We start from the raw sequence: 23,116 nt of genomic DNA, 5'->3' as shown, positions 1-23,116 counted from the left end.
AAAAATAAATAAACATTAAAAAAACAAGTTTTAAAAATAAATAAATAAATAAATAAATAAATAAATAAAAGGAAGGTTTTTATTTACAGATAGAGGCTTAGTGCCAAAATGGAAAAGAGTTTTTGACCTCATCCGAAAGAGCACACTGACCAGGAAGTTACCAAAAAATAACAAATACACATGCAGTGACTGAAAGGGAGCAGTTCTTTAAGGAAATGTTTGCAAACAGAGCAGGTTGATGCTTATACTGTCGCAAAATCCCAGCGGTCAGGAATTGCGAGAGAAATGACTGTGTCATCTCTAAAACGAAACCTGTGCTTATTTTTTATTTCATTTTGCTGACATATGGTTTTCCCTCAAAAATAAAGAGTAGTCATTTCACATACACTTGTAACAACATTTCCAATCCAAGTGAAAACGCTAACACCAAGGATAAAGACCTGGAAAGATACAACTGTATCAGATGTGCAGGCCTTCTCAAAGTGAGAAAACACAATGCCTCTTCAAAGGGGCAAATATGATTCGCTTGGCACTGAAAAGTGACAGCTAACCTGTGTAAGAAAGAAAAGAATGGGCAGTAACACTGTGTATTCAAACACGAACACAGAAGTAGCAGCGGAAAAAAGGATGGTAAAACCAGAAAGAGTGCGCCTGCCAGCAGGTGCGGGGAGGCCAGTGGTTCCGGGATGAGCTTGGGAGGGAAGCGGGACCTGGTGCAGCGCCAGCAGGGGGAGACTGAAGGAGAGACCAGGGCGGGGGCCTAGGGCAGCGGGAGGTGGGGGAGCCAGCTCTGAGGGTCTAAGTGGAGGCACTGGGGAGACTAAGCGAAGGCCGACGGCTGGACGACGGAGAATGCGAGGGCCCGCTCCACACCTACCGACGGCTCACCTGTGCCAATCTGCGCCTTGAACCGATCCTGCAGCCGGGTGACCAGCGCAGACAGGATGTCCATGCCGAGAAGGACCACCTGCAAAGGAAAACAGCGGGAACCCGTTAGCTGCCGGCCTCGGGGCCTGCGCTCTCGCCCACCAGCTCCCGGGATGCCCCCCCATTCCTGGCTCAAACGCGGTCCGTGAGGCCGGGGAGCGCATGTCGACGGCAGAATAAACTGGTTATCAAGAGGGCTGCTCTGGTACGCAAAGAGCTGTTCACAGCTTAAAAAGAAAACAGTCGGTCACATGAAACGAAATAAAAAGCCACAGCGGGGCTACATGCAGAGGGCCAGCGGACCAGCAAGGAAGCCGGAGCCGCTGCCCCGCCCCCTACAGCCCCGCCCCGACGAGGCGTGCGTATGCAAATTAACCGCATCTGGCGCGCGGCCTTCTGGGTAAAACTAAGCGGCCACGCCGCGACCTTCAGAAGCCTCAGGAAACAAGGAGTTGGTGGTTTGCTTCGGAAGCTGTGCTCAGTATATAGGTACACTAGCTACCGGGCTGCGAGGCCGGGGGTTGAGGATAAGTCACCCCAACCCTACCCGGTATTGGCGTTTCCTGCTAGCAGCGCACGCACGACTTTCGCCAACCATCCTTTTCTTGGGGTTGCGCTACTGTCCAATGAACGCGTGGTGAGGACAGTACTGCTAACGCCTGAACAACACACCCGCATCAGCTAGAGCTTTGCTTTACCTTGGTGCAATTTTTGGAAAAAAGAAAAAGCTCTTTTCCACGACTTGTAAGTTCAATAACAGCCCAAAAGCGAGCCTAAATCCCTCACCGTAACGCCAAACTTGCCCTGTAGATGGCGCTCAAAACTTAACATCAGCTGGGTATTTTTGTTTTTCCTAACTTTTTTGCTCGCTCGTGTCCCTGACTACCGAAGAAGTTTACTGAGCCCAATACTCGGTTTGCAGACCTACCGGCATTTTATGGGCTGTAGATAATCCCCAAATTTTTGTGCTTAAATACACGACCAGAAATGATGATCCTCCCTGCTCAGTAGGAAGCAGTGTTAATGGCTGCACCATGATTAAAGACTGAAGGTAAAGTCCAGTATTTTACAGACCAAGCAAGACTAAGGCAAAGATAATCAAGCAAAGACTGCAGGCTTTTCTATCCAGATTGTAATCCACTGCTTCAAACCCACTCATTAATCAGGACATAAACTGTCCTATGAAAGGGGCTGGCACCTTGAAGATATCACAGGAAATAATTCTAAATTTTTATACAAAGAACAGGTTTTTTAAAAAATATGGAATGGTATATATAACATTTTAAAATGGTGGCTTTACTTACGAGCTAAAGAGGATTAGGTATCACACTCTGACTTCCTTCCGAAGAGTACAGTATGGGAGAAACCTGACAAACATCACCTCAACCAAATATCAGGGTCAATAACAACAGTCACAAATCATGTTGACATATATATGCTGCGATGGTGTGATTAAAATGCCACTTTACATCCTCAAACCCCATAAGCCCAATTTAATCATAAAGAAAACATCCAATTCCCATAGAGGGACATCCTACAAAACGCCTGCCCAGTACTGGCAAAGTCATCTACAACATGGAAGTCTGAGGAACTGCCCTAACCTAGAGGGGTCTGGAGACACATGACAACTAACTAGTGCGGTATCCTGGGTGGGACCTGGAACAGACAAAGGACAGCAGGGGGGACAGGTGGGGCACTCTGAATAACTATGGACTTGAGTTAATAAGAATGCATCAATACTGCTTTATTAATTGTAATAACTCTACCATAATAATGTTAATATTAACAGAGAGACTGAGTGGTGGGTACACTGGAAGTCTCTGTACCATCCTGTAATTTTCCTGTAAATCCAAAACTGTTCCAAAAACAGCCCATCAATGAAACAGAACTGGCTTTTCCCTGATGAAATCCTGAGTATGGCTGATTAACTCGTTGGAGTTGGGAGCATTATTCGTTACCGAAATACTTCCAGTTCTCACCACATCCCTTCGTCACACATTCAGGACTGAGGCCTAGGATTATTATACCTTAGTTCTGAATGAATTCAAAATTCTGTCAGATATCACAGCACTTATCAGTTAAGCTACCTGTGGAGATTGAGGGAGCACAGACTTTAATCCTTTCCAGGATGGAGGTTTACTTCGTAAGTTTGACCAGATCATGCCTAGCTAAATCCTACAGAGTAAATTTCAAAAAGTCTAGCCCAGATAGACGAGGAACTCCAGACTCCCCGGGAGGCTCACATGGCACATGCAATTAAGGCCCAGGGAAACAGACGGAACATAGTCTCCAGGAACCTCACAGCAGAACCGACGACTAGGCTTGGGAAGGACGCGGCAGGGTTCATATATAGTTGTCTAGCTCACCCTGAGTCACAGCCCCAGTAGGCAAGAAAGGGAATCGCCACCCACTAACTTATCTTCACAGCTCAGGCCTCGCTCCTATGTTTCCATTTCCCTCCCAAAGAAGGGGACACTTGAATAAAGTCATTGCCTAGAAGATCACAATTAGTAGCTGGGAAGCCTCTCTGTGCCTGTTTCCTAGCAGTAAAACGGGGATGACAGTGACAGCTACCTCATAGGTCGCTTTGTGTGTCAAGTGCTTGAAATGGTGGTTGGTGCAAGGTAAGGGCTAGATGGCACGCACACGCTATTACCGCCCGGCTCACTGTCACTGCCATTACGAAGTGTGCATGCAGAGAGAAAGCTGCCAGGATGGGGACTGAGGGCTTAAACCAAGGTCAGGGCTGGGAAGTCGCATGGGAGGCGGCTCCTAAGGGGCTTCAGACATGTCTGGAAGATGATGGGACAGCCACTGGAGAGCCGTAACGGTAGAGAAGAGGTGACGGTGGCTGGACCAAGGCACGGTGACCAGCATGGGGAAGGCGGGCCTGGGAGAGACAGGGCAGAGGCAGGGAGGAGGCTGGGCTCACGCCCAGAACTGAATGTGCTTCTTTTTCACGAAGCCATTAATTCTGCATTAATTACCTTTGAGCACCTCCTTCACTATTCTATTTAATTTTCTGAGTTTATGCTTGATATTACAACTAAATTCCTTACGTGTAAGGAATACTATGCCTTGTATTTTGTCTAAATTTCCATAATATATATATAGCATGATGGTGGGTACATGGTGGGTGCTTGATAAACCCCTACTTTACAAAAAGCAAAAACAAAAAACAAGTTACTTTACTAACCAGTAATGAATTAGTTGAACAAATGAGAACAGATGAGTTCTCAAGGTCCAACAATTCCTTTATCCTACAACTTTAAAAACATGCTTTTAAAAGCAGGTAATAGGGGCGCCTGGGTGGCTCAGTTGTTGGTTGAGCATCCGACTTTAGCTCAGGTCATGATCTCACAGTCCATGGGTTCGAGCTCACGCTGGGCTCTGTGCTGACAGCTCAGAGCCTGGAGCCTGCTTTGGATTCTGTGTCTTCTTCTCTCTCTCTGCCCCTCACCCGCCCGGCTCGTTCTCTGTCTCTGTCTCTCAAAATAAAATAAAGATATTAAAAAAAATTTTTTTTAAAGCAGGTAATAATTGCTAAGTAATTCAGACTCACCCTCATGCTGGAAACAAAATTGCTAGCTAAATTACAAAAGAACATCTGGTTGGAAACATCAAAGAACTAAGAAGGCAAAGAAAAGTTACCAGGTCATGAAACAAGGAAACTGAAATCCAGAAGGAAGAGCCGGCAGCAAATGCTCCACTTCTGCCCTTGGCCATGCAACAAAGACACTGAGAATTACTCTCAGTATCCGTGTGGGTCCAGGAGAACAAAGATTGGATTCCACAGCGCCCAACGGCTGGTGGCTTGGATAGCCCCCCACAACTTGAGTTAGAAATCCAAATGGATATATCTTAGGAGAGCGAGCTGAAAGTAAAACCGCCTTCAGATGCACCACAGATTAGCTTCCAAGGATCTGGATAGCCCAAAAAATGTATCAATCCTTGACATCAGATGGAATGATCTTGGCTTAATGGTACCTAAAGCCCCAGGCAGATGAAAGCACAAAGCACTCTGGATGGAGAGAACATCATCCTAATCTAGTCCTCAATTCACTTCTTTTTTAAATGTTTATTTTGGGGAGAGAAAATGTCAGCTGGGGAGGGGCAGCAAGAAAAGGAGACAGAGAAACTCAAGGCTCAAACTCATGATCTCTAAGATCATGACGTGAGGCAAATCAAGAGTTGAACGCTTAACCAACTGAGCCACCGAGGCACCCCCTTAATATACTTCTTTAAACAATTTTCAAATACCATGTCCAAAATACAACCAACGATAACCAGGCACACATGATAACTACAAGTGAAAATTAGCAAAAACACAGACACACATGAACTATGCTTGTGAAAATAATTAGATATTAAAATATTAATTCTGGGGCACCTGGCTGGCTCAGTCAGTAGAACAGGTGATTCCTGATTTCAGTCATGAGTTTAAGCCCCATGCTGGATGTAAAGCTTACTTAGAATAATAATAATAATAATAATAATAAATTCTTACTATACGCAAGAGGATAAAACACATGATTAAAATTTAGGGGAGAGAAATTACAAATTTTAAGAAGTGACATCAGGGCCCCTGGGTGGCTCAGTTGGTTAAGTGTCGGACTTCAGCTCAGGTCATGATCTCATAGTTTGTGAGTTTGAGTCACGGGTTGGACTCTGTGCTGACGGCTCAGAGCCTGGAGTCTGCTTCAGATTCTGTATCCTCTTCTCTCTCTGCCCCTCCCCTACTTGTGCTCTGTCTCTGTCTCTCAAAAATAAATAAATGTAAAAAAAAAAAAAATTAAAAGGAAACCCTGCCATTATGTTAAAAAAAGAAAGTGATGTCAACTTTTAAAAGCACCAAATGATACAATATCCAAAATTCAGTACTCAATGGATGGGTTTAAAACCACACAGAAAACTAAGTCTGCAGAAAAAATCCACAATGAAAAGGCAAAAGGATGAAATATTAAAAAAAAAAAAAAATTAGGTAAGAGACAAAGAATAGACAGAAAAGAACTAACAGAAGTTCAAATGGAGTTCAAAAAGGAAGGTCAGTAATAGCAGGTAAAAAGCCATGGCTGACACCCATTTGGATCACTATTATAACAGAAGGGAGGAAAGGAGGAAGGAAAGAGGGGTGCCTGGGTGGCTCAATTGGTTAGGCATGCGACTATTTCATGTCAGGTCATGAACTCAGGGTTGAGTTCAAGCCCTAACTGGGCTCCAGCCTGGGTGTAAAGTCTGCTTAAAAAAATGAAAAAACAAAAACAAAAACAAAAAAAACAAAGAGGTGCACCTGGGTGGCTCAGTTGGTTAGATTTCGGCTTCAGTGATGAGCTCATGGTTTGTGAGTTTGAGCCCTGCATCCAGCTCTGTGCTGGCAGTGTGGAACCTGCTTGGAATTGTCTCTCTCCATCTCTCTGCCCCTCCCCTGCTCACTCTCTCTCAAGGTAAATAATAAACATTTTAATGATAAAATAAAGAAAATAACATGTGCTGGTGAGGACATGGGGACATTAGAACTCTTGGTACAGTGCTGGTAGGAATATGAAACAGCATATTCACTGTGGAAAATGGTATGGTGGGTCCTCAAATAATTAAGCACAAAATTAGCATATGATCCAGCAATTCCACTTCTGGGTACGTACTCAAAAGGAGTGAAAGCAGAATTCCAAAAGATACTTGTACAACTATGTTCCTAGCAGCATTATTCAAAATAGCCAAAGGTAGACAGAGCCAAATTTTGACCAAAGTGCCAAATCAAGCATACTTCATGATGAAATACTGGGGGGAAAAATTGGAGGTATAAAGCTCATAAAGAAGCAAAACTTTCTATATTAATAGAAAATATAACTATAAGTAGAAACTCTAGAAGATCTACAGGTATATTATAAAGTTAAAAAGTTAGGGGCGCCTGGGTGGCTTAGTCGGTTAAGCGTCCGACTTTTGCTTAGGTCATGATCTCGCGGTTCGTGGGTTCGAGCCCCGTGTCGGGCTCTGTGCTGACTGCCAACTCGGAGCCTGGAGCCTGTTTCAGTCTGTGACTCCCTCTCTCTCTGACCCTCCCCTGGGTTGCTCACGCTGTCTCTCTGTCTCTCTCCTAGAAATAAATAAAAGAATTAAAAAAAAAAAAAAGTTAGCTAAGCAGTCGGAATAATCCAAAGTCAATATAAAAAGAATCAACTACATTTCCGTACCAACAAGCCAAAAAGGAATTTTATTAGGTTTCCATATTTAATTGCATAAAAATAAACACCTAAGAATAAATCTAGCCAAAATAAATTATCTACACAAAAAGTAATGGAACAATTTAAAAAAAAAACAGAACTAAAATAAATGGAAAGATAAACTATAGGTTGGAATATTCAGTACTGTGAAATTCTCAGTCTTCCTCAGTGATCTACATTAAGTAAAATTTCACTCAAAATCCCAACTGTATATATTTTTTACGAAGTTCACAAGTTGATTCTAAAATCTATGTGGAAATGTAAATGGCAAGACAAGAGGTGATAAAATGTGCTCCCACTGGATATCAAGAGGTATTATAAAATGGCAATAATCAAGGCAAGGTGCTATCAGGTCAAGGAGAGACAACTATATTAAAAGAACAGAGAAAAGAAACAGACTCACACATATATGGGCACTTAACTTATGAGAAAATGGGTACTACAGAGCAGTGAGAACAGGGCTGCTCTTTTAAATAAATGCCCCTGAGTCAACTGAATATATGGAAATAAGAAAGAAATTGACTCCTACCTCACACCATACAAAAAGATGAATTCCTGGTAATAGATATAAATGTGGAAAGGCAAAACCATAAAGCTTTTAGAAACTGACATAAGAAAATAAAATAGCAGGGTACAATAAACTCAAACCCTAAAGGAAAAGATTGAAGAATTGGATCACATTAAAATTAAGAACTTTGGCATATCAAACACTGTAAGAAAGTGAAAGGCAAATCACCTAAAAGAAGGTATTTATAGGGGGTGGCTGAGGGCTCAGTTGGTTAAGCGTCCGACTTGGGCTCACGTCATGATCTCATGGTCTGTGAGTTTGAGCCCCATGTCGGGCTCTGTGCGGACAGCTCAGAGCCTGGAGCCTGCCTCAGATTCTGTGTCTCCCTCTCTCTCTGCCCCTCCCCGCTCATGCTCACTCTCTCTGTCTCTCAAAAATAAATGAAGATTAAAAAAATTTTTTTTGAAAAAAAAAGAAAGAAGGTATTTACAAAACAAATAAGCAACCACAGGTCTGATTCTAGAATATACTGTACATATACAGATCTCCTACAAACCAACCAATAGGTAACCCAGAACAAAATGGGCAAAATAGCTGAACAGACACTTCATAAAAGATAGTGATGGTCAGAAGTATATGAAAAGTTGTCTGGCCTCCATTAATTATCAGAGAAATGGAAAGTAAAAGAGACACTGATATCTTTATCAAGAGACACTGATACATACCCCCACAATGGCTAAAATTAAAAACGAACAACACCACGTGCGACAAGAACATATGGACTCTTACACATGCTGGCTGGAATGTAAACTAGTACAAACAACACTTCAGAAAACATCTCTGGGGGCGCCTGGGGGGCTCAGTCAATTGAGCTTCTAACTCTTGATTTCAGCTCAGGTCATGAGCTCACAGTCATGGCATCGAGCTTCGCGTCAGACTCCACTCTGCATGTGGAGCCTGCTTGGGATTCTCTCTCCCTCTTTCTCTGTTCCTCGCCCACTCACACTCACATACACGTGCACTCTCTCTCTCTCTCAAAATATATAAACATTTAAAAAGGAAAGAAAACACCTTGGTATTATCTACAAAATTTGCAGCAATTCCACCACTAGGAATATGCCCAAGAGAAATACCTGCACAAACGTATCAGGTGAAATATACAAAATTTCTCAAAGCAGCACTATTTGTAATAGCCTAAAACTATAAATCCATGTGCCCATGTACTGTAGAATGTATGGGTGTAGTTTCATGCCAAGAACACAATGAATGACACAAATAAATGCATCACAACTACACTCAACAGTACAGATAAATCTTGTAGTAACAAATGAAAAGGCCAGATGTTAAGTAATTAAACATTTGTATGAAGTTCAAAAATAGGCAAACATAAACTACAATTTTAAGGTGCGTATTTAGGTGATAAGAATGAAAAGAAAAGCAAAGAAAAGAAAAGAAAAGAAAAGAAAAAGAAAGAAATTAAAGAAAAGAAAAGAAAGTGATGACCACAAAAGTCAGGAGAGTGGTTACTTGGAAACGCTGGCAATGCTCTTACCTCTGTTCCCCAGTGGCAAGTAACAGCTGTTAGTTTCATCACGACTCCTACAGCTGTGTCTTTGTGTTTCAGGCACTTTCTACAGATACCTCAGTTGGTTTTTTTGTTTTTTGGGGTCTTTTTTAAGTTTAAAAGCTGGAAAAGTGGCAGTGCGCCGTGGACCCCATGACCTGTGGGCCTGTGACTGGTCTCTACCTCCCTTACTTCCCAAACCCCCGGTGGAAAAAGCACCAAAATAGAAACCAGCACAGTTTTCTTTCTAGAACATGACATCTACTCATTGATCGGAGAATAAAATACTCAATTCTTTTCCCCCCAAAAAAATACATACGGAGCAAGCTACGCAGGAAGACCCCTGCATCCCTTAAGCTTCAGAAGACTGGATGGGCTTCGGTAAATAAAGTATTTTGCACTCATGTTGTACTTTATTGTTTTTAAGGCACTTTTGGGCAAACCTGAATAATCTCACCATAAACGTGAGATGCAGACTATACTCTCCTGAATCTGCAAGTGAGGAAAATAAAGACTGAAGAGGCCAAAAGATGTACCCGAAGTCAAGAAGTCGGTACAGGGACTGGACGGAAAACAAACCCGAGCCTCCTGACTTCATCAAGACCATCTTCAGATTTGTGAGCAAAATCCCAAAATCCCAAGCCCCATGTTTATCGTCCTTCTCATGTCTCTCGAGCTGGCTTATGTACAACCTTGAGCAAACAGTACTTCTCTGCCAGCAATAGAAGAGCCCCTCTCGGGAGAGCCTTCGCTCTAAACGTCCTAGCTGCCCTGATGGTGCCCACGACAGGAGAGCGCGCGGCCCTATGTCACAAAGATCGGGGACCCAGTACCTACTCACCACCTCTAGTGGCCCGCTGGGCTGCTCTGTCTCCAGGCTTCACACACTTTATCAGTAAGATCACAATAATACCTTAAAGAATGTACCTGACAGTGAAGTTTTAAGAAAATGCCTGGAATATAGTAGGTACTCAGAAAGTGCCTGTTCCCTTCTTTATAAGAGCACCATGTTAAAAGATAAAAAATGAACCAAGCCTAGTTTACTAGGGGGAAAAAGGACCAGAAGTCTGAGGAAGAAAGTAGGGTTGCCCCAAGTCCCAACACTCAATAATAACCCTATTACCACTTTGCTGACTGTCCCCACAGGACATCTCTGCATGGGCACATGTGCATGTGAATGTTACATACACAGGTGAGAGACAGAGAGAGAGAGAGGGAGGGGGAGAAAGGGAGAGTTAGTTTTTTCATTCAATATGCCACGGCAGTCTTCCCAATGAACTGATAAGGATCAATACCCTCATTTTCAGTGGCTTCCTGATACCCTATTGTATCCAAGTATCCTCATTACTGACCCAATCTTTCAAACCGATGCCAGCACTCAGGGTTGGTTAGAACTGTTCATTACTTCACACACTACTGTGAAGGGCGCTCAATTCCACACATGTATGGTTATCTCCTTAGGACAAATTCTGGAAAGGACAAACTGCTGGGTCAAAGAGAACACACACTGTACACTAGGCGAGCTCTATTTTTAACATAACGTACTAGGTGCCCTGCGGGGCTACGGGCTGCTGACGCCTACAAATCTGTTGGTTGTTTTAAAAGACTCCACACTGAAACCTTATTAAATAAGCAGGAAATTAATTAGCACTCTACGCTGCACTCACTTTTACTTCCAAGAACAGCACAACACAAATACCAAAAAGGAGTGTGATAAAGTCAGTGATTTTTGTGTATTGACATACAGAATGGGAGAATTATTCACCCAAACGGGTTGTCCTTCAAAGCAGTCACCGGGGGAGTCCCTGTGACACTCATCCCAAGGACAGTGCCACTGGGTGTTCCTCTGGAATGGCCTCCAGAGGCTTATGTGCCATAAGTCTGTTGAAGTGTCAGGAACTAATAGATTAATGGGACTAACCAAGTTCTCGGCTTGTTACCCGTCGCTGTCTATATATAAGGATTTTACTGTTAGAAAGCAACTTCACGGGGCGCCTGGGTGGCTCAGTCGGTTGAGCAGCCGACTTCGGCTCAGGTCATGATCTCACAGTTCGTGGGTCTGAGCCGCAGGTCGGGCTCTGTGCTGACAGCTCAGAGCCTGGAGCCTGCTTCGGATTCTGTGTGTCCCTCTCTCTCTGCCCCTCCCCCATTCATGCTGTGTTTCTCTCTGTCTCAATAATAAATAAATACTTAAAAAAAAAAAAAAAAAGAAAGCAACTTCAGGCCCTCATGTCCCCAAACCACTTGGTTTTACACATGAGCAGCAACAGGCCAAGGGAGGCTAGGAGGCAAGGCCCAAACACAGAGAGAGGCAGTTGGCAACCATCACAGATCTAAACCAGTCTACTGCCACTTTCAGGGAACGCAGGAACGTTCTGGGTCTGTGCTGTCCCATCAGCAGCAGCCGCTGGCCACACGCACCTAGTGAGCAACTGAGATAGGCATGTGAATGAGAAACAGAACTTTAACTTTCACTCAAAACATAAAGTTACCTGACCTTAAACAGCCACGGAAGGCTCACAGCTACGGCGCCGGGCAGACAGCTCTACCCCGAAGGTGGCGCACGAGCGGGTAAAACCCTGGGCAAGGGACCACCTCGTAGGCTCTGCTCACATGACACCACGTAAGAGGTTAGGTCACTGGGGCCAGATCTCCAGATTCAAAAGCTTTTATTTTTTTTAATGTTTATTTATTTATTTTGAGAAAGAGAGAGCACGAGGGAGGGACAAAGAGGGAGAGAGAGAACCCCAAGTAGGCTGAGAGCCCAACTCAGAGCCCCAGGAACTGTGAGATCGTGACCAGAGCTGAAATCAAGATGCTCTACTGACTAAGCCACCCAGGCACCCCCCCCTTTTCTTTACTTTTTTTTTTAAGCTTTTTTAAAAACATTTATTTATTTATTTTGTGAGAGAGAGCGTGTGTGCGCGCACGTGCCAGCACCACATCTCCAGATTTTAAACACTTGCCACTTACTGAATGAATCTTAAGGGACTAAGGAACCCAAAGAAAACAAGTTGTGGCTCAAATCCAGCCAAAGATCCCTAACCTGCAACTTCACTCTTCCAGATACTTCTCATAAACAGGAGACCAGGCACCAAAACATTCATGGTTGTCTAAGGGATTAAACCGAGATCCCAGCTTCCCTCCTGGGCCACCCCAGCCAGCCAGCAAGCTCACAGCGATGGCCCCTGCCCCGACTCTCCCATGCGTCTCCCCAGCAAGCCCAGTCCAGGACGCCTTCCAGCCTCCTGAGTCGGCCCAGCCCGAGGCCTGTACGTGCATCTCTCCAAAATGAGTACTAAATACTCAAAGCAGGACAGCTCTTCATGCGGCTTTTCACATTCCCATCGGCTTCCCGAGAGGGGTTGGGAGAGGCACAGGGCCAATCACTGCTACCTTGCATACATTCCCTTCATGATATTACTTAATCCTCACAACACCTTGAGCCAAATACCACACTTATAAATACCCCTACTTTACAGACAAGGAAGCAGGCAACTGGGCAAAGTCACTGAGCTATTAAGTGGCTCAAATAATATCCACTAATCAATCAGCCTTACAAAAGGGCAAACCAAGAACACCGAGACTGTAATGACAAGTAGGTTAGTCTTATGTGTGTGCTTCTCCCAGAGAAGCATCTGCCCGCTGGCTGCCCTTCGAAGTGGGCATTACTCCTAACAGCCAGAAAGTGGTTATCATCCAAATATCCACCCACTGGTGAACAGATCAACAAAATGTGGTATATCTATACAGTTAAATACCACTCCACAATAAAGAGGAACAAAATATGGATATGTGCTCTAATATAGATGAACCCTGAAAACATGGTGCCAAGGAAAAGAAGTCAGACACAAAACACTATATATTGTACGAATCTATTTATATAAAATGTCCAGAAAAGGCAAATGTACAGGGGCAGGAAGAAACTGCTTACAGCTGGGGGGGGTGGGGGTTGGAATGGGCCTGACTGCAAACAGGCATAAGGGTGATTTCAGTGTGATGATGAAATGCACAACTTCGTAAGTTTACTAAAAATAACTGAGTTATACACTAACAGGTAAACTGTATGGCATGTAAGTTAAAAACTCAGTTACTGGGCTTAACGGAACTCTGATCTTTCCGGCGACTGGATCCTGAAGAAATGATGGCATTGGCCAACGACAGGTACTGGTTATTTATCCATCTGGAAATGCTGCTGGAAGGAGGGGAGCAAGACCAGGGGTGGGGCTGGAGCCGTGCGGACCAGGAGTCCTCGGGGCTTCCCGCGGACTCTCTGAGGGGCTCACGGCATTCACGCACCTCAACGGTTTCGCCCGTGGTTTACCCGAACAGGCCATCTGTACCCTGCGTGAACATTGTGCCTCCCTTCCACTGCCTGCTCTCTCTTTCGTGAACCCCAGTGCCTGCCCATCTCTGTCCCCCAGGCGTAGACAGAAACTGTGTCCGGCACGCCCACCACACACAGTCCTAGCTGTCACATCCACTGCCACTGCTGAGCGCCTAGAGTCTAGCTAAGCTTCTGCAAGGCAGGTTCTAGAACTTCCCCATGTCTGCATCGTCAGCATCAACCAGACCACCAGCAAATGTGGGGGCCTGGGGCGGATGGAAACCGGCTGGAAGAGGCAGTGATAAGAGTGCAAACTGTTATTTAGGTCAGGAGTGCACTGAGTACTGGTGAGCGACCCTAGATGTAATAACCAGCACGAAGTCACTCTCGCCGTCTCCTACTTGTCCCCTTGCTTCCACACTTGTCCTCACTCCACCTATTCTCTCCACACAATTGGAAGGTCCCTTTAAAATGTAACTCCTACCATGTCACTCCTCCGTCCCAAAGCCTCCAATGGCACCCCATGCTGAGTAAGAGCCGGTCTTCACAATGGCCTACAAGCGCTCACAGCCTGACCTATTCCCACCCCGAGCTCACTGCTGCATCTCACACTTTCAGGAGACTGTTCCTCAGATGTTCCCTCTTTGCACCAAACCTCTGTCTCTGGAACGCTCTTCCCCAGGATGTCCACCTTGCCCGACCCAGCATGTCATTCCACTCTTTGACGAACAGTCACCTTCTTGGCCAGGCCAGCTGCGACCACCCTACTCAATACCGTGGGTGTCTGTGGGCATAGTGTACTAGGTACGTCCCTCAACCCACTCTGCTTCATCTCTCTCCAAAGTGTTTTTCACTTTCCGGTATTCTAGAAACTTCATTCACTCTGTTAACTTGCCCAGGGCTTCTTTCCCCCAAGTAGAACATAAGTTCTGTGAAGAAAGGCATTTTTATCTAATTACTCATTGCTGTGTTCTAGAAACTCCTTAGTTAAATAAATACATTGAATCCCATTTGACATGCCTTACTTCTCACTTGGAAAAGTGTCTTTCCTCTAAATTCAAAATTACAGGGGCGCCTGGGCGGCTCAGTGGGTTAAGCAGCAGACTTTGGCTCAGGTCATGATCTCACAGTTCACGAGTTCAAGCCCCGCATCGGGCTCTGTGCTGATAGCTCAAGGCCTGGAGCCTGCTTCGGATTCTGTGTCTCCTCTCTCTCCCTAACCCTCCCCTGCTGGCACACACTCTCTCAGTAATAAATAATAAACATTAAAAATTTTTAAATAAATAAATCAATTCAAAATTACATTGAAAATAAACAAATTGGGGTGTCTGGGTGGCTCCGTCAATTAAGCAATGAAACCTTTGGTTTCAGCTCAGGTCATGATCTCATGGTTCATGAACTCAAGCCCTGCATCGGGTTCTATGCTGACAACATGGAGCCTGCCTGGGATTCTCTCTCTCTGCCCCTCCTCCACACTGTCTCTCAAAATAAATAAAATTGAAAGAACAAACAAACAAAAAAAAAAGGACAAATTGGGGCACCTGGGTGGCTCAGTTGGTTAAGTGTCTGACTTTGGCTCAGGTCATGATCCCACAGTTTGTGGGTTCAAGCCACATGTCGGGCTCTGTGCTGACAGCTCAGAGCCTGGAGCTCCTTCAGATTCTGTGTCTCCCTCTCTCTGCCCATCCCCCACTCGCGCTCGGTCTCTCTCCCCTCTCAAAAATGAATAAACATTTTTTTAAAAATTTTTAAAGAAAATGGACAAATAATTTGACATCATTTGCTCCTTTTAAACTTCTTTATGCTAAAAAGTGAAGCCAAAACATAATTAAGTAGAAACGATTACAACTGAGGCATCAGGAAAGTGGTGATCCCCTGTAACATGTCCTGCACTAGGTCAGGGACCTGCTCTCTAGTTGTGCCACCAAGTGACTGTAAGTCTGTCAATCTCACTGGGCCCCTGTCAACAAAACTAAAACAGACCCCACGGTCTGAATTCTGTTCCCTGTTCACCCCCTTCTGCAGTGGAACTCACCGTGGATGCTGGGCCTTCACCCAGGTTCAAGAGCAGGAGCTGGAAGGGACTCCTTCCTGGGTCTCAATGCAGGTAAGAAAGTCTACTGGTACCCGTCTCAGCGGATACCTTAAAGCAGCGACCCCAAAACTCTCTTGATTGCACATCCTTATTAGAATACCTCCTATGTGTCAACAATAAATACTGTTACGCAGATATACTGCAAAATTATAAAATATATGGAAAATACAATGTTTTTAAAGAACAGAATTAGGGGCGCCTGGGTGGCTCAGTCAGTTGAGCCTCTGACTGTTGATTTTGGCTCAGGTCATGATCCCAGGGTCGTGGGACGGAGCTCCATGTCAGGATCTGCACTGAACATGGAGCCTGCTTAGATTTCTCTCTCTTCTCCCTCCTTGTGTTCGCTTTCTCTCTTTCTCTCTCTCTCTCACGCTCTCAAATAGAAAATAATAAATAAGTTTTTAAAAAGAAAGAACAGAATTAAACATCAACTTAACAGGGGCTCTAACTTGGCTCGATGGCCTGCCCTAGTCCACCAGGAAGCCTGCTTACAGGTAAAGCCGCATCAGCTGTGAAGTTGTACCTTGCCCTGCCTGGAAAGTTGAGAACATCATCACTTCCTAGGGTCTCACTTCCTAGGAAGCAACTCACTGCCGATCAGGGAAAACAATATATTCCCAAGTCCCTCAGACTCCAAGTTACAACGAATTTCAGAGCTAGCCAAATTCTGGCACACTTTGTGCAGGCAGTTCATGAGAATGATCTTGCAAACCAAAGCTTGCAACGTGGCTTGTGTGCTTTAAGAACACTTTATGAGAAATCAATGCACTGCGCTGCAGCAATCAGCAAAACTATTGCAGGACACAGAGAGCCATCCTTTGTCTGAACTCAAGGACAAAGCCTTACTTAAAGTCATTGTGATGAAAGGCAGGCAAGGTGTGGACCACACCTGGTGAGAGGTGAAAACTACACATCTTAGGACAAACCAGCAGAATGTTCAATCTTCAGAAACCCAGTACTTGAATGGGGGGTGGGGGGGGTGGGGTGAGGGTCCAAGCAGTAGATGGAGAATAGTCTTTAGAGGCAGACAAAATGGATTTGGAACATGACACCACCAAATACCACTCTTACTAGCTACAGGACTCCAAGAAAGTTAACATCTCAAAGCCCATGCGTGTATCTGTAAAATGGAATACCTAATATCCCCTTCTGTGGGTGCCTGGGAGAATTACTGAAGCAATCTATTTCTTCAATTAGCTGGCACAGTGAGACACACACACAGTAAACACGGCCTAACATGTTAAGCTTTGGGGCTTTATGGGATCTCAAAATAGAAATATCCTGTAGGCAGATGTCTGCTAGCCAAAGCCCAGGAGAGAAGTCTGAGATACAGATAACTGGTCTATGAACTGTATCTATGGATGAGATTCCCCAGTAAGGACATGCAGCAACGGGTCAGAAGTGTCCCATGAGAGAGCAGTAGCAGTACAGCAGACTGGCAACACCAGGGCACTGCCACAGTCAGACAGGGTGGGAATACAGGGTAGGCCGAGTCGCATTCTGACCAGCCTTAGCAATATGCTAAGAAAAGAGAAAGGATAAAAAGATAAGAGAACTAAAAAATAAAAGGCATTATTACCATTACTTGCAAATAATAACTGCCTATTAAGAAAATCCAAGACAAAGACCTGAAAATTAGAAACGACAAGAAAATACATTGGCCAAATCTCATGCATATATAGAAAAATCTATGCCTTTTCATTACATCGATCAGAACCAGGAAGAAAATTTAAAGGAAAAAAAATCAGATTTACAATTCCACCAAAAAAAAACACATATTAATTAGGACTGAACCACTAAGACCTATGTGAAGAAATTATAAAAATTTTACTAAATGGGTATAAAGAAACCACAAATATATGAAGAGAAATGTCATATTCCTAAAAGAAAAAAATAAGAAAAAACAGAAATAAAAGAGAAATAACAAACCGAATAAAAATAAATCTGTAAAATATGTAGTGAAGGATCATGTCCATGATTAAAAAAAAAAACCCTACAAATAATTTTTAAAAATAAACACTCATTTTTTTTAAATGGACACTTCATTCTATAAAACATCAATAAACAAACCAACTTGCTCAGTCTCATTTAGATCCAGAGAACTGTACATCACAACGATGCACCAGGTATAACCTACTAGGTTGAGATATATTTTAAAAGATTAGTTAATGGCCTATATGTTTGGAGTGTTCAGAATAAGCTGTTCACAACCTTGGTCAGTGTAACCGACACAGGATTTTGGTACACACTTGAAAGCTATGAAATTTTTAATATGTATAAACTTTGGCCCAGCAAGTTCATCTAGGACTCCGTTTCAGAAATGGTAACACAAGTGTGCAAACCAGTACAGTGTGCATACAACAGTGATCACTACAGCATTATTCTGTAAAAGAAAAACATTAAAAATAAATCTGGGGGTGCCTGGCTGGCCCAGTCAGTGAAACATGCGACTCATGATCTCGGGGTCATGAGTTCAAACCCCACACTGGGTGTTGGGCTTACTTAAAAAAATAAAAAAGAAAATAATAATAATATCCATCAACGGGTAAACGAGGTGTGTGTATGTAGTTATATGTTGTGTTCTGTTTGAATAATTAAAAACTGTAATAAGAAAATACATTCGCAGTGAACAATCCAAAAATAAAATTAGAAACCAATTCCATTTACAACAGCACCACAAAGAAGAAAATGCTTAGGAGTAAGTTTAACAAGAAAAAAATGCAAGACTTGCACATTGAAAACTACAAAACACTGTTGAAAGAAATTCAAGACCTAAATAAATTGAAAAATATCCTTTGTTCATGGAACAAAAGACAATATTGCTAAGGTGGCAATATTTCCTAAACTAATCTAAAGATTCAGTGCAAAATGCTATTAAAATTCCAGCTGCCCTTTTGCTGCAGGAATTGACAAGCCATGCTATGGAGCTTAAAAAAGAAAAAAAGGAAGAAAGGAAGGAAGAAATGAAGAAAGAAAGGAAGAAAGACAGGAAGGAAGGAGGGAAGGAAGGAAGGAAGGAAGGAAATGAAGAAAGACAGGAAAAAAGAAAGGAAGAGAGGGAGGGAGGGAAGCGAGCTGCAGCACAATATGTATAGTGTGACCCTATCGGGTTTGTTTGTTTAACTTAACAAGCCATTTTTATGCGCAGCTAAGTATGCATTGTGACGAACAGGCCTTTGACCCTGCTTCATACATGTCTGTATTTTCACAACAAGCACATATAATTTCACAGTTTAAGAAAATCACAATAAAAAACAGTGAATATTTTAAATTTTTAACAAATAAATTTAAATTCCCTGACAGGCCACCGCCAGGAAGGAATGGAGGCAGCACCTTCAGTCCAGGTTTGGTCTGCAAAGGGGAGAAGGAATGCACATCCAAGGACACCCCTCTGCCTCAAGGTTATTCCCCCGAGGTATGCGTGGATTCATTATACATTCTCTCTACTTCCATGCAGGTTTGAAATTTGTCACAGTACAAAGTGAAAGAAAGATATGGGTGCCTAGATCTTTGATCTCCAGGGTCCAGCGCTCCTCAACAGTATAGTCAGGGATCAAGATCAAGTCAGGGACTGGGATCAACGAATCACTCACTATGTAACTGTATCCTGAGGTCCTCCAGTCCCTTGCCCCATATGCTGCAGGGACTTAAAACAGTGCACTGGTATTATACAACCACTATCAAAGGGAAACTCCAAAATATAAAACAGTAGGACAAGTATTTAGAGTTGAAGGGAGGGCAGGTGAGTCCAGCCTTTTAAAACACTGGGCTTCCTACAGGGTTTTTAAAAACCTGTTATAACGAGTACATTCACTATTCTCTGTTGTGGAAAACCATCAGTTTCCTCCCACAACCAGCCAATCTGCAAGGGTCGTCACAGGTCTGCCGGCACCAGGATGCTAAAACCAGAGGAAAAGGGAAGCAGCAACTCAGAGGAAGGGGCTCAAGGTTTCATTTATATTCGGGCTTAACGTCGGTTCCTGTGGTCTGTGGTTTCTCTGCGGAGAGAACGTTTTCCTCTGACTGTGGCATTATTGCCCCTATGAGTTGCAACGTAAAATAGAGGTCTTTACTACAGACCATAAGCGAAAGAGCCGGCTAAGCGGCTCGCCCTCCGTCTCCGCAAAGCAAAGCCCAGAGCTGGACAAAGCCCAGAAACCCAGGCAGACGGTCTACCTTCAGGGCCTGGGCGTATGCTGGAGACACATTTGCTGACAGTGAGTTCTTCCCGGAGCTGGGGGAGTGGGGGATGGGGGGGATGACTCAGGCAAGCACCCAGCACCCAGCCTCAGAGGAGGCACTCAATATACTCTTTGGCTCTCCCAACCACCGCTCTCCTCCCTCATGCTATATTCTGCCTTTCACCGACTTCTCTAGTCAGCCAGCATCGAGCACAGAATCCCAAAGCCCCATCAGGCTGGACCACCACCGAGGTCCCCGAACACCAGGGGAGTCCTTTTCCCTCCACTACAAATCAACTGTGTAGAACACTGCACAGCTCTTCCAAACACTTTCAAATAAATACAATTTGGAAACTTCTCAGCTCTGGAGCTAGCCATCCCAAACTCTCCAATTATTTACGAGGAGATCAAACAGTGGCACAGAAACAGAGCAGGTGGGCTTTGTTTAAGCTGGGCTCTTTGTCCTCTGGGGTGTTGTCACTGCTCAAGTTTTTTAAGTTCTATCTTTCATCGAGGTGGCTGGGTACAGGAGATCCTCCCTGCCTTTGTTTGACTTTGTTCTCTGCCACCTGGAAAGGGAGTCATCAGTCCCTTCTGGGCTCCGTGCCTTCATCTGGACACCGCCTGTGGGAGGGTTTGCGGGAAGTGCCCGCATCACACTGAAAACCCGAGGCAGGGGCAAGCAATGTGATTTTCCCAAAGAGAGCAAGTAACAGTTTGAAGAGGAGGCAGGCAGAATCCACGAAAACCTCTCTCGTGGGTTTAGCCCCTCCTCTTCCAATCCAGAAGTTCATTCATGCTTTCAAACACACAATGCATGGTGGCCTTGCCAACAATTAAGAACATTATACACGCCTACACACATAATGAATTCGCTTACGAAAAATAGCCAGCTTGTTCCAGTGCAGAAAGCTTAAAAGCAGGACAGAGAAATCAAAATAAATTTGCTGTTCTAATTTCTTCTAACTTCCAGCCCCTTAGAAAACAAAAAGGCCTTTTGAACTGGGAATAAATTTTCAGCTACGGGGAAGCCAGCTTCTTCTGTTACTACTTCCTACTCAATATAACTCTGATTTCACATCTCAAAAGTACACAAGACCACATTTGAAAGAAATAAGATAGAGCATGGGATGAAAATGAAAGTTCATGAGGGAGTTATTTCATAATCTTTATTTATTGTTGAGAGAGAGAGAGAGAGAGAGAGCAAGTGGAGAGACACAGGAGAAGGAGACACAGAATCTGAAGCAGGCTCCAGGGGCTAAGCTGTCAGTCAAGAGCCCAACATGGGGATCAAACTCACAGACTACGAGATCATGGCCTGAGCCGAAGTCAGACGCCTAACTGACTGAGCCACCCAGGGTCCCCACAATGGAGTTATTTCAAATGAGGAATTTACTAGCTAATCCAGGGCAATGCTGGAAAGCAAAAGAGAGAGAAAAGCTACCATTTATCCATTCCTCCATACATGCCCCAAAGGACCCCACTCTGCTCTGTGACACCCTGCCACTTCATCTCTCTAGCCTGGCAGTGGATGATTTCCGGTCAAACCCTAAAGTGGTCTGACTTCTGTAATTGGGGCTTCTCCCTAACTCAAAACCACATGAAGAGGAGTCATAGAAGGTTCTGGACAGAAAGAGCCTTGGATATGCTCCTGTGTGTAATGTTTTCATCTTAGTGACAGCCCTGTTACCCAGCGTCACATCCAAGTGTGAAGGTCTCCAAAACCCAGCTCTCTCAATACAGCTGTATTGATCCCGGGGCGGGGGGTTGGGGGGTCAGAACCCAGGGTCCAAGACAGGAACCAGCACCCATTTGATCAGCCTTTCCTCCTGGCGGCCCATGAAAGCGACAGTACAGAAGCACAGAAGATTCTTTCCAAAACAACCCAGACAAGCTGGGGCCGGGGGAGAACGCAGGTGGCCGTGTACATGCTATTTTTCTGCGAACACAATCCTAGGAGCAGGGAAGCCCCACTGCAGACTATGCCCCAAGGGGAGGCTGCAGCGGGATGAAGCCTCACCCAGCGGACAGCGAGCAGGCCCGGGGCCCCTGCGCGTTCATGACGCACAAAGGGACCAGGGTGCTGGGATCAAGCAGGGAAACGCAGGCCAGCAAGTGGTTGCCGAGGGCAGGCGAGGGAAGTTGTGTACACTGGGAAGGAGGGAGGCAAAGGAGCCTCTAGGAACCGGCCAGGCTCGGGCCCCTCTGCACACAAGGCCCAAGTCGGTGACAATCCTCCCGTACGTGCTTACATGTGTGCCTGGTAATGTAAGGTCACCCCATAATCTATCATCCTTGCTGGGGAGTCCAAGATTCAACGGGGGCATTACCAGTAACTCTACCCGGACAGCAGACGTAAAGTGGCACATCGCAGGCAAGAAGGACACGCGGTCTCAGCAGGCATGGGTCGTCGAGAGCAGGAAGCATGACTTAGTCTGCTCTATATTCACAAGACCAAATAGGCCCCCCGTAAATGAGGGCTGCACAACTGACCTGACTACCTTCTTCAATACTGAACATGCCAAAAGCAACATGTGTGTTAGTGCTACCCTGGCTCCTTATTACAAAGTGCAGCAGGCCCCGGCCCCATCCTCAGCACGCTCCTCTGAAGGGAGATACTCTACAACTTTATGGCTCAAGTAGGCTGACACACGGTGTCATACTGGCTTCCAGTGTGTGGCAGAGTGGCTCGACAAGTCTATACATTCCTCAGTGCTCGTCTGTCACCATGCGCTATTATGGTATTACTATGTTGCCGATGCTGTAATTTCATGTCTGTGGCGTATTTATTTTATACCTGGAAGTATGTACTTCCTGTTCCCCTTAACCAATTTCACCCATCCTTCCCCTGCACCCCCCCCCCAGCAATCACCAGTTTGTTCTCTGTATTTAACTGTCTGTTTTTCCATTTGTTTTATTTTGTAGATTCCACATATGAGTGAAATAAAAATGGTATTTGCCTTCCTCTGCCTGACTTATTTACACATTTTTAATTAAAAAAGCAAAATAAACTCTGGGGTGCCTGGGTGGTTCAGTCGGTTAAACGTCTCACTTTGGCTCTGGTCATGATCTCACAGTTGGTGAGTTCAAGCCCCACATCAGGCTCTGTGCTGATAGCTCAGAGCCTGGAGCCTGCTTCGGATCCTGTTTCCCTGTCTCTCTCTACCCCTTTCCCCACTCATGCTCTGTCTCTGTCTCAAAAATAAATAAAACACTAAAAAAAAATTTTTTTTAAGCAAACGGCTCTCAATGATCTTTGAAATGAACCTCCATATCCATATCCATATCCTCAG

The 23,116-nt window shown here is 44.5% G+C and overlaps 1 protein-coding gene and 1 non-coding gene across 20 annotated transcripts in view; one reads left to right on the top strand and one right to left on the bottom strand.

Annotated features, from left to right (window-relative positions):
* The window catches only part of CLASP1 (cytoplasmic linker associated protein 1), a 269,221-nt gene that overhangs the window by 175,924 nt on the left and 70,181 nt on the right, over positions 1 to 23,116 (bottom strand). For all 19 annotated transcript variants that reach the window (XM_077755273.1, XM_077755291.1, XM_077755272.1 and 16 more), the window contains exon 3: positions 889 to 967. In XM_077755273.1, the coding sequence (XP_077611399.1) occupies positions 889 to 967 (79 nt within the window). The remainder of the gene's footprint in view (positions 1 to 888; positions 968 to 23,116) is intronic.
* LOC144224360 (U4atac minor spliceosomal RNA) lies at positions 1,521 to 1,646 on the top strand. Its single transcript, XR_013333021.1, has one exon. It is a non-coding gene; the product is annotated as a U4atac minor spliceosomal RNA (small nuclear RNA).

Source organism: Crocuta crocuta, unplaced genomic scaffold (genome assembly GCF_008692635.1).
Source record: "Crocuta crocuta isolate KB4526 unplaced genomic scaffold, BGI_CrCroc_1.0 scaffold548, whole genome shotgun sequence".
NCBI lineage: Eukaryota > Metazoa > Chordata > Mammalia > Carnivora > Hyaenidae > Crocuta > Crocuta crocuta.
Note: the sequence above shows the minus strand (reverse complement) of the source record. Positions and strands in the feature narration are given on the sequence as shown.